At 45.8% G+C, this 16,436-nt stretch overlaps 1 protein-coding gene across 6 annotated transcripts in view; it reads right to left on the reverse strand.

Moving 5' to 3' along the window:
- The window catches only part of Plxna2 (plexin A2), a 196,642-nt gene that overhangs the window by 161,863 nt on the left and 18,343 nt on the right, over positions 1-16,436 (reverse strand). For 5 of the 6 annotated variants that reach the window (XM_027416566.2, XM_027416565.2, XM_027416567.2 and 2 more), the window contains exons 2-3: positions 9,022-10,282; positions 4,266-4,448 (exon numbers count right to left, since the gene is read on the reverse strand). In XM_027416566.2, the coding sequence (XP_027272367.1) occupies positions 4,266-4,448; positions 9,022-10,209 (1,371 nt within the window). In that variant the 5' untranslated portion in view covers positions 10,210-10,282. Of the gene's footprint in view, positions 1-54; positions 511-4,265; positions 4,449-9,021; positions 10,283-16,436 lie in introns of those variants that run through there. The other variant, XM_027416569.2, reaches the window with a different exon arrangement.

Raw genomic sequence — 16,436 nt, forward strand, 5'->3', positions numbered from 1 at the left:
ATATCATCTTAGTTCCTGTTCTAAGTTGTGAAAAGACACCATTATCAAGGCAACTTATAAAAGAAAGCATTTAATTGGTGACTTGCTTAAAGTTTTAGAGGGTTAGTCCATGATCATGTCAGGAAATATGGCCCCAGACAAACAGCAGAATGATGGGACAGGAGCTGAAAGCTTACATCTTATCCACAAGATGGAGGCAGAGAGAGAGAGAGAGAGAGAGAGAGAGAGAGAGAGAGAGAGAGAGAGAGGAAGAGGAGGAGGAGGAGGAGAAGGAGAGACCAAGACAGGCTGGGCCTAGCACAGGTTTTCAAAATCTCAAAGCCCATCCAACCCCCAGTGATACACCTCCAACAAGGTCACACTTCCTAGTCCTTCTTAAACAGTCTACAAACTAGTGACCAAGCATTCAAGTGTATAATCCTATGGAGGCCATCCTCACTAAAGCCACCATATACTTGTTCCATTGAAGGAGTCATAATCTTCCATGGCAATGGCATCATGGGAGAGATTCTGTAGTTGGACACAGAGATAAAATTAAGGTTAGATTAGAGTTAGTCCTTCTACAGTACCCCTTACTGAATGCATCTATTGACCAGGTATTCATTCCCTAAAGTAAAACAGTTTGGTTATAACAAGTCCTTTCCTATATTATGGGAAAAGCTGGTTCTACAGCAGAAACTCCTACTATATTACCCTCTGGGGCCACAATGACTAAGCCTAACTCATCTTCTACAGGTTGATGGCTAAGCATGCCAACAAGTGAGATTCAAGTCTGGGCTCAGCCATGAACTGGACATATTTCTTTACCTTACTTTGCCTTTATGTCCCATCTGCATTGTGAAGTTGGTAAGAGCACCCGCCTCAGAATGGCTGCATCAGAGTTCAATGAGCTAGCAGATACAAAAGACTTAGCATAGCACCTAGAACATAAAAGGTGCTCAGTACATTGCATTATCTGGAGAGCTGTCTTTATCTACTTTATTTGATCTTTTTCCTTGGGGTTTCAGCATTGTAGAACTCTGTTTAACCTAGCGTGATTCCCACATCCTTGCCACCCCTTGTTTATCTCATACGTGGTTTCTTAACACTCTGTTATGATATTATCTTCCTCATAAAGTGGAGTCAATGCTGCTCAAGATCTAGAAGCTGTTCTTCTGCTTCTATGGTGATGACTAATTGGTTTTGCTGAAGCATGTACAATTGGCTGGGCTCTAATCCTGAGTCCTTTGCTTGCATTCCTCTTTGGGTTCAGAGCCATATTAGCTCTAATTCACCTTTTAAAACCACAACCTGGTATTCTTCTGCCTTTATGAGACCTTGCAGACTGATCCCACATCCATTGCTTGAGCTGTTGCACCCTTGCTGAAGTTTTGCCTATCTTTCCACATCCTGAAAAGCACAGCTCTTAGTCCTACAAGTGCTGCATCTTGGCTTTAAGATCTCAGTCCCATCCTCCCCGTTCTTTCAGGGACCTCAGAAGACAAGGGCCTGGCCTTTGGGTTCCCTGAGTGTCTGAGCACCTAAGATCACATTGTGGCTATGCCACTTTTGGTGTGTTCACTTCCCCACTCAGGGACATCCTGTTCCTACCAGCCTCTGTAGATGAGAGCTGGACCGTCTGAGAGACGCCTAGCCAGGCAGGGAAGAAGTGAGTAGCTCTGACGCACCCAGATTCCCTTCCCTTGCCTGACTCTTAGCTATTTTTTCTTTATTTTCCTTCCTGTGTTGAAAGAGCTATGGGGCCTGGACCATGCTAGAATTTCCTGGGGACATTCCATAAATTCTTCATGGCTTTCTCTCTGGAGAGGGTGGGGATGAGTGGCTTGACAAGTGGGAGGCTACTAGGAGCCAGGTATGGATATAAAGTACCTCAGAGGAGTGTGGGTGGAAGGGAAGGGCGAGCTTCTCAGAGGGGAAAAAATGAGGGTATCGTGAGTTCATAGAAGCAGCCAAAGGAACAGCAACCTCAAGGGAAGAAGACAGACAACTTGCAAGTTGGGACATGAAGTGGGCAGCTATGTCTACAACCTTGCCCTTGAACCTGCTACCTAGACAGAGACTGGTCTGCTGGGGCTCCTACAAGGCCCAGAAAACTCGCCCCATGTGTGTCTATGTGTGTCTGTTTACACATGCATGTGTGTGCGTGCGTGAGAGAGAGAGAGAGAGAGAGAGAGAGAGAGAGAGAGAGAGAGAGAGAGTGGAAAGATGCAAGCAATTCTAGATGTGAGATGCATGAAGACTAAGGGGTCAGCAGACACAGATGGTCCCTTGAAGTCTAGTTGGCCGATTCTTCTTATACTGATTTCTTAATTTAGGTCTAAGGCTAGAGTAAGTAGAAACACTATCCCTTGATTGAATTCTGTAGCAAGTCTGGACCTGAAAATCACTCTCATTCTCTACCCCCATCTCTACCACTGCTTCTCAAAGTAAAAAAGAGTGCCAAATTTGGGGGTCAAGGCAAGAAACAACTAGCCTTATATCTCTTTGTCTGGATCAGTCATTCTATTTCTCTAAGCTTCAGTTTCCCTCTGGAATAATGAGGGTAGTGGGCTTAGATGATGTCAAGGCTTTTCAGAAGACAGTCCTATTTTGCGAGGATGGCTCTACTTTGCTAGGCTTACCATAATGGGAGTAAAACTTCAGTGATGGGCTTAAAGAGAATTAGTATGAATAAACCATCCTTTAATAGAACTTCCAAGTTACTAAAGGAGACAGAGTCTGGACCAGCAACTGGAGATTCGAGAAAGATGGATAAAGTGCCAAGCACCCGCCCAGATGCTGCTCTTGCTGCACCTTACATAACTTCTGTACAATTTTAGAGAAAAGTACTTCCTTTGGCAGGCAGATTAGTAATAGAAGCCTCATGGGCAGATGTCTAAGAATGGCAATGTCTGGCTGAGGATTACTCAGGTGGTATTACAACTCTCCCCCTTGCCTAAGTCCCATGTGTCAGGTGCATATGTCCAACTAGATGAGGTGAGCCTTGCTAAGCAAGGAGGTAGACAGCCTCAGGCATCCAAGCCGAGATGTGACTGGCAGAATATACCACTTCCCAACCTCAGGAAATAACACCTCTCTCAAAGAACAACTCTCCTGCCCTCCCCAGCTTTATGCTGAAGCCAAGTCAGTCCCATGGCTGTGGGGCAGAGTGATGGTGCAAGACAGAAACAAGCAGGAACACTTCCCAAGAGCCAAGAAATGGTCAAAGGGATTTGGAATTACAATGACCAGAGAAGGCTGGAAAGTTCTCTATCTTCTCATAACTCTTACCACCTGCTCTACAACAATTCAAAACAAGAAGAATATGGAAATTCTTCCTCAGACTCCCTTCCAGCTCTTTCTTCCACACTCCTCAACAACAACCTCCCAGGGCTCTAAATGGATTAGGAGAGGGAGCCTGGTAATGTCAACATCAAAGGATGAGGTGCAGCAAAATCTTGTCTGTGCCTTGATCCCCAGGTGCTAGGACTAGTGAGGGGTAGCAGGAAAATAAGCTTGGGAAATGGGGATTAACTGGGACCGGAAAGAATGTAGCTTTTATAATCCCACATAATGAACCATACTGTGCTTCCTATCCACACCCCTAAACACTTGACAAGTAGGTACAAGCTATTGGCTTCAGCCTCCCTTGCAAGAGGGCCCCCTTGTTGCCAGTCCCGGGCAGCCTGTTCCCTCCAGCTTGTAGGGGTACTCAAGTAGGTTGGAAGGTACCTCCTTCCTCTTGGCTGCTGAGATTTGGGTAAAACAGTGGGGAGGACAGTGTTACAGCTGCTGGAAAGATGGGTAACTAGCCTTGTACCTAGGCACCAATCATGTACCTTGAGGCCAGCATTCACCACCACAGGCCATAGGACCCAAAACCTGCCCTAGCCAACTTCTTTCAGTTTATAGTCAACAGCTGGGTCCCAGGTAGGGGTTGCAAAGCATATGATTCATAATGTGAAGAACAACAACAACAAATAAGTTCTACTTGATTTGGGAATTAAGAGTGGTTTTTCTCTTTAGCCAAAGTACCTTACCAATACCTCAAAATTTGACAACATTGAAATATGTTTGTATTTCTTAGGTTCTCACTGACTGATGGGTGTAGGAAACAATTTAAGGCCAAACCGCAAAACTGATCCCTATCTACCTCCTCATTTCATTCCCTTCCCTTAAGAAAACAAGAATTTGCCAATAGTTAAATTTCTACTGACCACTACCTTCTAAAGAGTCCCTCAACTAAGAACTCAATGTGTCAGAACAGTCAGGCCACTGATTCTTACCTTCTTCAGCTTGCCACTCTTAGTCCCCACAAAAACCACACTGTAGCCATTGTACACATAGGAGGCCACAGACGTTAGGCGGTCCCTGCTGGTGGTGTATAGTGTCAGTCCCTCCACAGGAGTGGAGCCTCCCAGAGGTTGATTGATGTCCAGGCCACAGAAGTTATCATCAATGGGGACTGGCTGGAAGGACAAGAGAGAACTGGAGTGAATCACAGTGAAAAGAATGGAAGGGTCATTTCAAACTACCCCACCCATTGCTGTCAGTCTGAGCATACCAGGCCTCAGAGAGGATCCGGGGTGGGATCAAGGGTCTAACATGTTAGAGACAAAACTCATTGCCAATTGGCCTACAATGACATCTTGGCTCCCATGGGACCAGATTATAAGTGACTAGCCATCTCCACTATCCCAGAATCACATGTCTTTTACCTTTCTACCAGGAAAGCCAGACTCAGGTTGTAAAGCTGACTGAATTCACCTTCTGGTTCTTTTCATGTCCCCTTAGACCATGTCAGTCTGTGAAGCTCTTGTCTATTTTAAACAGGGTTCCCTCAAAGGATATTCAGCCTAGAGGCAACATTGTAAGATTCCACAGGCCTAGAGGTTTCCTGTTTGTTCTTTGAGCAAGCTAATGTTTCTTGGCTGTAGAGTTTTTCCTTGAGGCATGAGGAATTTTAAGCCACTAAACTATCATCACTATTACCAGCCATCCTGGGGACTCACTGAAAGTGTCATGGATAATATTGGATGCTGTCTTTTGCTTTGGGATCTCTTTATTTATTTATCTTTAGAGTACTGGGTGGGGGTGGATCTGGGGGCTCTTCCATGCTAGGCAAGTGCTCTATCACAAAACTACTTCCTCAGTCCTCATTTTACTATTTATTTTGAGACAAGGTTTCACTAAATTGCTCAGGCAGGGCTTGAACTTGTAACCTTCCTGATTTATCCTCCCTAGTAACTCAGATTACAGGCCTGTACCTCCAGACTGTGATGGATAATTTAATCTACATTAGATTCTTCATTTGTAATGATCTACCACCACCCCTCACACCTTTGGGAAAAATTATAGAGGATTAAATAAAACACTGTATGTAAAAGACTTATCAATGTGTGCTACTATCTCTTGCAAATTATAGGTATTCAAGGAGATTTCTTCTTAGATCAGCCTTTTGAAGGGATTAGTGGTGGGTCAGGAGGAACTGTGTCACTTTGAAAAAAGGCTCCCTTCAACAAGTGAGAAAACTTGCTGTACCGAGAATAAGACTCATTCCCACCCTGTGTTCTGTCTAGGTCCGCTGGGGGCCACAGCATCTTCTTCTGGATGTTATACAGAGAACTGGATGGATAGTGTTGAACGGGAATGCCCCCACAGGCTCATATATTTAAATGTTTGGTTCCCAGTTGGTGGACTGTTCAGGAAGAATTAGGAGGTGTGGCATTGTTGGAGGAGGTATGTCACCAGGGGTGGCCTTTCAAGTTCCAAAAGACCACAGCATGTCCAGTCAGATGTCTTTCTGGATAGAGAGGGGAAAGAAGGGAGGGAACTGCATGGCTCTTGAGGATAGGGCTTGCATAGTACTGAGCGTGAGACTGTATTTTGATGGGTGCTTCAAGACACCCCAGCTAACTGCCCAGCATGATATCTTGCAGTAAAGGCTTCAGATTCTGGACAAACAAACAAACAAAAAACAAAACAAAACAAAAAAACCTTGAGTGCTAGGGGAGCTGTTCCTAACCTGGTCTGGAAAAGGCTTCTCAGAAAACAAAAGACATAGCAGTCCGCAGCACAGAAGCATCCCTTAACCTGCCTTTTTCACCCTCCTCAGGGAGGGGCAAACTGATGCTTCATTTCCTCAGAATAATTGGTTAATGAGTCAGAGAACATCATCATCATCATCATCATCATCATCATTATTATTATTTTGAGCCTATGTTCCCTTCTCAGTTCTGAGGGGAACTAGGACATGTCTCTGGGATTTTAGTACTTATGGACAGCTGCCACTCCTACTACTGGCAGGAATGATGGTGCTAAAAAAACCACATGAACATTCCATAAGAAAGAACACCAAGTTTTAGAGTGAGAGTGGCCTTGAACTCTGGATGGCAGAGAGTCCACACTACAGCTTGGAAGGGAGGAAGCCATTGTATGCCAGCGCTAGCCCATGAGATGTCTATGTGTATCTCTGCATCCAATGATGTCACTTCTGCTTGAAGCCAGGCTGCCTGATAGTGTTTATATCACAGGAAATGCTAAATACTGTAGACCAGGGCTCTTCCTCTTCCTCTGTTGTGTGAAGTCAATTCCTTACTCTTTTCCAGCATGTTACTGGGCAGTGCCAAGCAGGTGGTTACTGGCCACTGTTCTCTGCCCTTGCTGCCTCTCTTTCTCATCCTTGTTCTGTAAGCAGTGGCTGCTCACTAAGAGTTAGGTAATCTAGATTTTAGCCCTATCCTTACTGTATCCATCCTTATTGTTACATCCTCTCTCTGGGTCAGAATTTTCTCATCTATAAAATAAAAAAGAGTAGAGTCGGGTCATTGTCAAAATTCTTTATAGTTTGTTTTCATGGTGTCAGTTTTTTTTCTGCCACTTTGTCCAGGTAGAGTTGTGATCTAAGCCAGTTTCTGGGGTAGGGTGACAGAAGTGAAAAGCCCTTACTGGCAACTGTGGGTTTCTCTAGATTCTTCCTGATGCTGGAGTCTCCAGAACTTCAACAGAATTGATCTGTTCTGAGCCTAAGCCCTGGGAATGGGTGGCAATTTCTTCCTCATTATCTTGTCAGGTATTCCAATGTCTGACGTCCCATTTTATTTGCATGGACAGCCAGTGACTGAAGTATGACTTTTCTCAGAGGCAGTGGCCCCACAGAGCCTGCATCGGGAGCCTGTGGGCCAACCTGAATTCAGACCCTGCTTTCTGGTTCACAGTTATATGTATTTAAGCAGTTTATTTACACTCTCTAAGCCTTTGTCTTTCTATCTGAAAAAGGGTATTAATAATTAGTATTTTTTACTTGTGAAGATCAGGTAAGGTAATAAACTGCTCAGAACTGCCCTTCATGTGTAACTAATATGCTTTTTTGTGGGAGCAATGTTCACATCTTTGACCTGAGAGTTATATGTTGGTCCATAGACTATGTTAAAGTCAAGCTCAGAGGCATGGCTTCTCTTTGATCTTTAAAATTCTTAAAGGTCACTGAAAGCATCTCTAGTCCCTAACTCTGAGATCCTTTGAACTATAGGAACCTGAGGAGACCTCGATTTTGCACACCTACTCTTTTAGTACTTTAAATGGTATTGCCCCAGGGGGTGACAGGAGGAGGAATTTTTTGCCTATAAGGCAGTAGTTCTCAACCTACGTCAAAACCCCCGAGTTGCATATCAGATATTTATATTATGATTCATAAAAGTAGCAAAATTACAGTTATGTAGTAGCAACATAGTAAGTTTATGGTTGGGGGACTGTATTAAAGGGTCGCAGCACTAGGAAGGTTGAGGCATTTGTTCTTCTGGCCATCACCAGTGTTTCTGATGTCCCATGGTTACTAGTCAGGACTTGTCTCTCTGTGGCACCACTGGAGCAGAGCACAGTGTCCTCTTCCTTTTCACTTTGGCTGAAAGGCAAGCAGGAATCAGCAGTTTCCTCTTGACAAGGCCATGGGAACCAGGGTGGATGCTGCAAGGAGTTAACCCTTACATTTCCTCTCTACTTCTCTTGTCTGAAGAGGGTCTTTGTTCATAAAACTTTAGTGGTATTAAAAAAAAAACTGGAGATGATCTATTTCTCATTTTATGAAAGTAAGATAAGTAGTAAATAACTAGTCCTTCATTACTATGATTAGCAGTGATAATCCTATCTGCTCATTTACTGAGTGGTTATTGTGTGCCAAACATTTTATTTTCATGAATTACTGATTCCCATATAACATGAGCCTCATAATAAAAAAGATAATATTATTTCTATTTTAAAGATGAAAACTTATAGTTCAGATAATACACATAACTTCTTCAAGGATACACAAGATATAGGTGGAAGAACTGATTTTTAATCTAATTGGTTAGATTTAAAGCTTGAATTCTTAACAAGTATGATGTGGTGCTCTCTCTCATATGCTTGAATCAAGGTATGATTCCTTGAAGTTCTTATTATGCTTAGGCATGCCCCAAGTTCTCTGCACTTGCTATCTCTCTCTAGAATTCCCTTTTCTGTCTCTTAGCCACCGTTCTAAAGACTACTATTCACTAGTATTGTTCTCTGCTCTATTTTATTTCCTCTATAGAAAATTTACCATTTGGCAGGAAGTATCGTTTTATTTGTCTGAGAGTCTCATGTAGCCAGGATAACTTTGAACTCACTATGTAGCCAAGGATGACTTTGAACACCTAATCCTCCTACCTCCAGCTCTTCCAAGTGTGGAGATTACAAGTGTGCACCACCATATCGGGCAAGGCTGTTTTATGTGTTTACTTGTCTTGCCTCACCAGTAGGTAAGCTCTCTGAGAGCATATAGCTTAGTCATGTGGCTTAGCAGGAACCAAAAGCAGTGCCTGGTGCCTGGAAAGCATACAAAGGCATGTATTATTATTGATTTAATGAGTCAGTAAACTCATCTCAAGAATCTAATGTAGGCAAGACTCTGCAATTGGTAGTTGTCAACTGGTTGCCTAAAACCCATTCTTATCCCAGGCCCTTACTGTCCCAGAAGCTGAGGGTACAGGGGAATCAGGAGCAAAGCACATGGAGGCTCCTTACCGCCTTGGTGCACTGCACATCCTTTCCCAGGAGCCAGTTGAGCTCCAAGTTGCCCTCTCCATGGTAGCAGGACTGCAACCGCTCCTTGATCTGCAGGTTGATGGCCCGGATGGGGAAGGCACAGAGGGCTGAGTCATCGGGTGGGTGGTGGTACTGCTTCTGCCCCTTGGAGAAGATGGCAAATAGCACATCTTCATCGCTGCTGATATTGAAGGCCTGAGCTAGAGCTTCCCCAGGCTTTGCGAGGTAAGCTGCCTGCAGGAGGCGGTATTCTACCCCAGCACGTGTGCAGCCAAAGGGCAGGGACACATAGGAGTGGAACTTGGGGTCATCCTTGCAGAGACGCACAATTCTTGAGGTATAGAAGAGGTCTCCAGCTGAGTTGATGGCCACACCCTCGGGGGTCTCTGGCTGGACAGTGAGGAAGTAGACAAAACCCCCACTGGCAAAGCCATATATGTAGAAGATGTCAAAGTGAGAGACCAGGGCTAGGGTGTCAGAGGGGATCTTGATGAGGGAGGAGACAAAGTCACTGTGGAGCTCATAGTCCAGCATGGCTGAAGACTCAGGATCTCGGGGTAGCTTGCGGCTGGACAAGGTAGGGAAGTAATCCTGCTTGCCGTCCACAGCAGTGCCGATAAAAAGCTTGCCGTCTTCCCCCTCAGAGCGCACAATCACGCCATACATGGTGCCCGTCTTATTGACACTGGACAAGTAGTGCTCCTTCTTGTGGGATGGTTCCACCAGGATGAAGAGGTCGTCCAGCCGCAGGAGCTTGCAAACACCCTGGTAGAGGCTGCCACAGGCCAGCAGGCGATTCTCAGAGTAGTCGATGATCAGTAGTTTGTTGACATTGTTGGTGAGTGTGAGCACCTCACTGCAGGGCTGTACAATAAGGGGTGGGTAGCAGGCCTTGTTGTCCTCTTCTGGCCCTGTCTTGTGAGCCACTTGGATCGTGAGGTTGCCTGTCAACTTGTAGACACGGTTGATGGCCCCCACATACACGGCCCCTGTTCTTCTGTGTACAGTCAAATGGTTGAAAGTCCAGTCACGGTTCTCAGAGTGGAAGGTGCTGAACTGAGGCATACCTGTGGTCCCACGAGCTAGCAGCAGCCAGGCCACTGAGAGCAGCAACACAGACAAGTTGTCAGCCTGCATGGCCCACAGCTGGGACCTCCTCTGCTCCATCCCGAGAGGGGCAAAGCTTGCAGGACAGCTCCTCTGTGCTTCTCCACTTCTCTGGATCAGCTGTCACATGGTTCTGAAAAACACAAGGCAAGAGGTCAGACTGAGAGTAAGCTCTACATGAATTGTATGTATTGCTTGATTGATCCCGATTCCCAAATCCAGCTGGCCCTATGAATCTCTTTTGCTACATTTAAGGTTTTGCTACATTTAAGGCTTTTCCCCTGAGAGATGCTAAGTGAATCCCATTATCATTGGTCTTTAGCCATTATGCTGTATAACATGCTTTTGTTTGTATGTCTTATTTACATTGTATAAAGCATCTCCATTTCACACCTCCCAGGACATCATTTTTATCTCTCAGAGAGGCTAAAAGACTGGGTTTCACTCAGCCAGTCAATACCAGCACCAGGACCAAAATGTCTCCCCCCCCATACTCACTTTAGGAGCTCCTATTCCAATATGATATGTCAATAACATTTCTCATTATCTCAGACTCCCTTTACCTCATACTCCCCGGATCCTATCCTTTCTCATGCTCTGATATCCACAGGGAAGAAGTGCAGGTCATCTCTAGCGGTGCCCCTCCCTGCCCCTGAGACAAGGGGATTTATGGAAGCTATGCTATTCAAAAAAAGACTGGATCCCTAAACCTGCCATCCCAGAGCCTGAAAAGCCCCCCTGACATGGCAGAGGAGCCTATTTCTTTGTAGATGGTGGAGTCCAGCAGCATCACCTGGGCAGGAGTTCTGGTCAGGAATACGTGGGCAGAAATAAGGAAGAACAGTTGGAGGGTCAGTTTTATCTGCTCACCGCTGGGGAATTGTAGCTGTTCAATCATCTGCAAGTTTAGCCCTGTGCCTTGATCACAGTGCTTCAAGTTCTGCCTCCACTCTTTAATGCTTTGATCCTGTCTGCATTCCAATAATCAGAAAGGACCCCCCGAGAACACCCACCAAGACCAGCAAGGGGAGATCTCAAGCAAAGGGACAGTGGTCAGGAAGCTCAGCCATTCTCGGACAGTCTGCTTCCCCTGACTTTTAGGATAGCAGTAGTTTCTTGAAAGTTGCACCAGAAGAGGCAGCAGTCATCTAGCTACAAGAGCCTTTCTCAAGCTGAACATAGTGCCTGGGCAACCTTGTTGACAAGTACTGACAGAACTCTGGGTGCACGGAGGGCAGGAATGGAAACATTCCAGCTAGGAAGAGAATTTGCTTCCAGGGAGCTTAGCAAAGGCCTGTCTGTCTGCCTGTCCCCACAACTTCCCAGTCTGGCTGGACTGGGTTACAATGAGGCTGACACCACCCCTGCCCAGTTTAGAGATTCTCCTTCCCTGTCTTTGTTCCTCCACTCAGTAGCCACCACAGTGCCAGGGTGGCCCAGCATGTGTTTCTCCTGGGGGACTCTCATGGGTGTTCTAGAGGTGATTCATGCGGTCCCAGGCTTCCTTGGAAAGAGGAAGGGAAGCACGAGGCTGGGGCTGACCTTAGCTACTCTAACACAGCCCTTCCGGCCTCACAAGCAAAGGCTCCCAACTCACCCAGATTTCAGTTTGAAAAGCAGGTTATTTTTAGCTATGTCCTGAGTCCGGTAGCAGGACGTGAATTCCTCAAGAGGAGCTGCAGAAAGGAAATAACAGAATCCTCAAACTCTCCAGCTAAATGGGGAACTGCAGAAGGCCACACGGCATGCTCTTCTCCAGAAGATGAGGCCATGGGTGGGCTCCCCTATACCACAAGTGTCTTCAGATGGAGGATGCAGCGTGAGAGCAGACTGTCCATTCAAGACAAGCTTTGAAGATGAGGCTGCCTGTCACCATGCCAGGTGTAGGTGTGTGCAGGATAGACGTGCTCTCTGAAGCACGGTGACACAGAATTTATGTGCGGCATGCTCTTCCTGCCTCCCCACCTCACATACCCGCACATAGGCCTGACTCATGCACACAGAAGTAGCCCAGAGAGTAGAGACCAGCATCTGAAGACACAGCCAGCCATCTCACTCCCCTCCTCCATGACATAGTTCTGTAGTCAGTGGCTTTTGAAACAAATCTGGGACATTAGACTGATCAGGAAGGAGATAATGGTAGTACCTAGCTCTCTGGCTGTCATGAAAGTCAGTGTGGTACTGCAGGGGAAGTTCTTAGCCACACCACTGGTACCTGTTACATTATCATAAAGGCCTCTGGCAGGAAACGGCACTGGAATTCCTAACTTCTCTCCTTGCTTATGTTTTTCTTTCCTGTGGATGGACATTATGAGGGGAGCTTTGATGCCCCTGGCCCTGTGGCAGGGCTCAATGGGAAGGTTAGTGACAGGGGAAAAGAACAGACCCAGGCTTATTTTCTCTGTCATATTATAGGACAAGTCTCAACACAGCCTCTCTGAAGACATCAGGGAGGCTGCTGAAAGCTGGATCCTGAGTGGGAAAACGGGGCTGGTTCTTTCAGTCAGAGAACAGAAAGAAGTGCAGAAAATTCAGCAGGATTGGTCCAATGTCTGTCACACATTGTACAGTGGGCACAGTGGTCTAGCGTTTTCCTGAGTCTGTTTCCTGAGCTGTCATAACTAGCCAGTCTGCAAGATTCTTTATCCTAGATGAAATGACACTTCGGAGACCATCTCCTTCAGTTCCTAGAGTCTGGATTAAATAGCCACTGAGTTCCCTCTATACTGGCTGTGTAGCTGATCAGACAGGCTTTTCCAGCACATCTCTGAAGCAAACCTGTTTTCTTTGTACCCCTCTAACTACATGATCCTGGTGACTAGTCAGGAAATTCATCTCCAGGCCCTCCAAGAGTCCACCCACCCCAGCAGCTGCTACTGGACACTGGGGTCCACAGTAGACACTGTCTCCAGTGGTAAGGGATGGAAAGGTTTGATATCTTGAGGGCCACAGATTTATATGTCAAGATGAATGGGACCAAGATATTGCTCTAAAGCAGGGTTCAGTGGTCAAAGGTCAGGCCACCCTGGTAAGGTCAGGCTAAGGAGGGCAGCCACCTTTGTACCTGTGGAAAGTAGCAGTGTAGTGTAGTGAAACCCTTGGGTGGTTTTAAGTAGAGCTTTAGCCTTATGCACCTAGTCAGGGTACAAGTCCAGTTGGGGATGCCGCCTCTCCATCTACCTGAAATGGGATTAGTCCTGGGACCTGCCATGCAGGGTTGACATCATGGCTACAAGCCCTCAGCACAGCATCAACCATGCCATGTGCTCAGGAGGTCATAACCTTTACTACAAACTGATATTTCCAGCTCCTTGTTTTCCTCTACCATATGATCAGTCTCAGGACAGTACCATCCTGTTTGACTGAAGCCTGTGACACTATATAGTTAGTGCTTTCTCTGAACTCTGATTTTTTTCAATAGTGCCAAACAAAGAGTTTCCTTTTAACAAAATGCCTCTACTTCCATCACATATTCTCTCTGTCAAGTTCATGAAGTCAGTTGTCATATTCTGGGACTCTTCTACCAGTTTTCTTCTCCCTTCCCTAATTCTCAATCAGGGACATACTGTACCAGACTTCTGAGTCACCCACAGAGCCTTCCCAACATCTTCCCCATGGGGATTTTGATACCAAGTATAATTCACACTTGCTTCTGGGGAAAGCGAATGGCACTAAATATTTTATTTGCAGGTCTGATGACACCATCTTCCTGATTAGGATCCAGGCAGCAGGTGCTGGTGACATCCACCTAAGGCATCTGATACATTCCTGACCAGCTGGCATAAACGTCAGTGGCAATCCAGGAAGGAAGTGAAAGTGAGGCACTTCCAGCTCAGCTCAATGCAGGATTCCCTCCTCCCACCATTGTTGCCTTTCCCATGAGGTCTAGGTGCAAAAGCCTCTCTCCATGTTGTAACTAACCTCCCTTACCTCAGAGGAGGTGGTGGCAGCAGGAGTTACAATGGCAAAGAACTTCATGATAGAGTCAAAGTGCATGCAACATGCAATGGTGCTCACGGGCAGTACCATCTCCACTGTCTCCATCCCTGTTGTAGCCTCCAGCATTACTGTGGTACCGTTAGGACTTAACCGTTCCCACCACTGTCACCATCATTGTCATCTCCAGTACCATTTCAGTACTGATAGAGGTCCATTATCCACACGCCTTTGGTATCACAGTCCATTGTTAGCTCTAGTCACCTCCAGCACCATTTCAATATTGATAAAGCTTAACCATCCCTGTGGTTTTCATCAGTGCTGTCATTGTCATTACCTCCAGTGGTAGTAAAAGAACGCAGCCTTCCATACCCTACCACCAACACTGTTATTGTCATGTCATCTCTAGTGCCATCACCGTGTTGGTAAAGCTCCACCATCCTAGATAGAATTCCACCATTTTCACTCTACCCATCACTATCACCTCCGTAATCAACAGTACCATCACAGTGCTGACAGAGCTCACTCTCTGCCTCACTGTCATTATTGTCACTTCCAGAACCATTGCGGTGTTTTTCTGTCACTACAGCAGTAGTGATGCCTATGTTGACCAGTTGTCTACTGGATGGTGTACACAGCAGGACCCAGAGGGGATAGAGGGGACAGGACACATCTGGCAGCCCAGGGACTTCTTCATCCTCCTTCTTCCATGGGCAGAGGATAATCTGTTTCCTTTCTAGGGATCTTTTCTAGTCAGATGGACTTTGAGAGCTTTGCTTCGGGGTGGGCATTTTAAGTTTAATCTGCCACTTACCTCTGTTTTCAAATGAAAAAAAAAAGCCAAACCCTCTAGAAAGGCATTTACTTGTCCAGAATGAAGCAAAATCAGACAGGGACAGACTACCTTACCAAGTTAACATTTCTTCCCTTGATATAGGAAGTGGGTCTTGGGAGCTGGTTATATTCTACCTGGAGGCTGTGCTGTCTAGGGACAGAAGATACCTTCCAATGTTGGGCCTAGCGCATGGCAGAAGGGAATTTAGTGCTAGACTTGGATCAAGAGCTGGTGCTGGGAACAGATCCCAAGAAGCCTAGGATGTAGCTGGAGAGAGTCCATAAGATAGGATCAGAATGGTCCCTGTCCAATCATGGACAAAAGCCTCCTCTGACCTCCCCTAGCATAGTCAGTCCCTGGCAAAAGTCACACCCAGGAATGGCATCTAGTTTCTGTCCTGGGAGTGTTGATGTCCTCAGTGTCTCACCTCTTTAGGTTATAGATAATTCTATAGCTGGGTCATATTTTCTCTCAGCACAGAAAATTCTTTCTTCCAACAGAGTTAGAGCTGTAGCAGAAGGGGCTGAAGATTTTTGTTTTGTTTTGTTTTGTTTTGTGAGACAGGATTTTTCTATATAGCCCTGGATGCTCTAGAACTCACTACATAGACCAGACCAGGCTGGCCTTGAACTCACAGAGATCTACCTGCCTCTGGGATCAAAGAAGGGTGCCACCTGGCTGAAGTAGGGTATTAAGGGACGTTGTGGAGGCTTTTGAAGTGGGGTAGCATAGACAGCTGTCAAGGGTTACCCAGAGGCAGTATCTGGGTATGTCCTGTGATGCCAGAAGGCCTCATCCAGCTTCAGGTTTCAATTAATTAAAACCAGGAGGAAGAAATGTCTGAACCAGAGATTTTGATATGCATCCCTACCCAATCTTCCCTTGGCTCAAGGAGGTTAGTGCAATGAGAGGGTAGAAGGAAGAATAGAAGGCCTCCCTCATAGTGGGCCAAGCTCATATTCCAGTACCAACCTCAGAGCTAGTCCAGGCATGCAGCACAAGGTGAGAAAGAGGGTGACTGCAAAGGCCCTGGGGACACTGGTGGCTGAAAGGCCGCAATTAGACTGAAAAAAGTTATCTGGTATTTAAATAATTATTAGATTGAAGGAATAATCATGGGTTTGAGCGGATTTTTTTTCCCTACTGTCACCCTGATGGAGCCTATAATATTATTATTCAAATACCCATGATTCTTATTGAGAAGAGACCATGGAGAAATGGAGAATGGAGGAGGGGGTAGGGAATGTGATGGGGTGGGGAGAAGGTTCAATGAATCTCCTAGTGACAGGACTGCAGGAGGTACGATTAGTCTTTTTCTTATTTCAGCTGTCACTCACATAGAGACACCAAGATTGTTATTAGCGTATTTTATGCACAAGATTTAAAGGCAGAGAGAGAGGGAGGAGGGAAGAGGGAGAATTTCCTATAGAAAATAACAGGACCAAAGGAACAATTTAGATGTCACTGCTGTACCAGCTGCATGTGCTTCATTACTGGAATGTCATTTTCCTTAGAG

Source organism: Cricetulus griseus, chromosome 5 (assembly GCF_003668045.3).
Source record: "Cricetulus griseus strain 17A/GY chromosome 5, alternate assembly CriGri-PICRH-1.0, whole genome shotgun sequence".
NCBI lineage: Eukaryota > Metazoa > Chordata > Mammalia > Rodentia > Cricetidae > Cricetulus > Cricetulus griseus.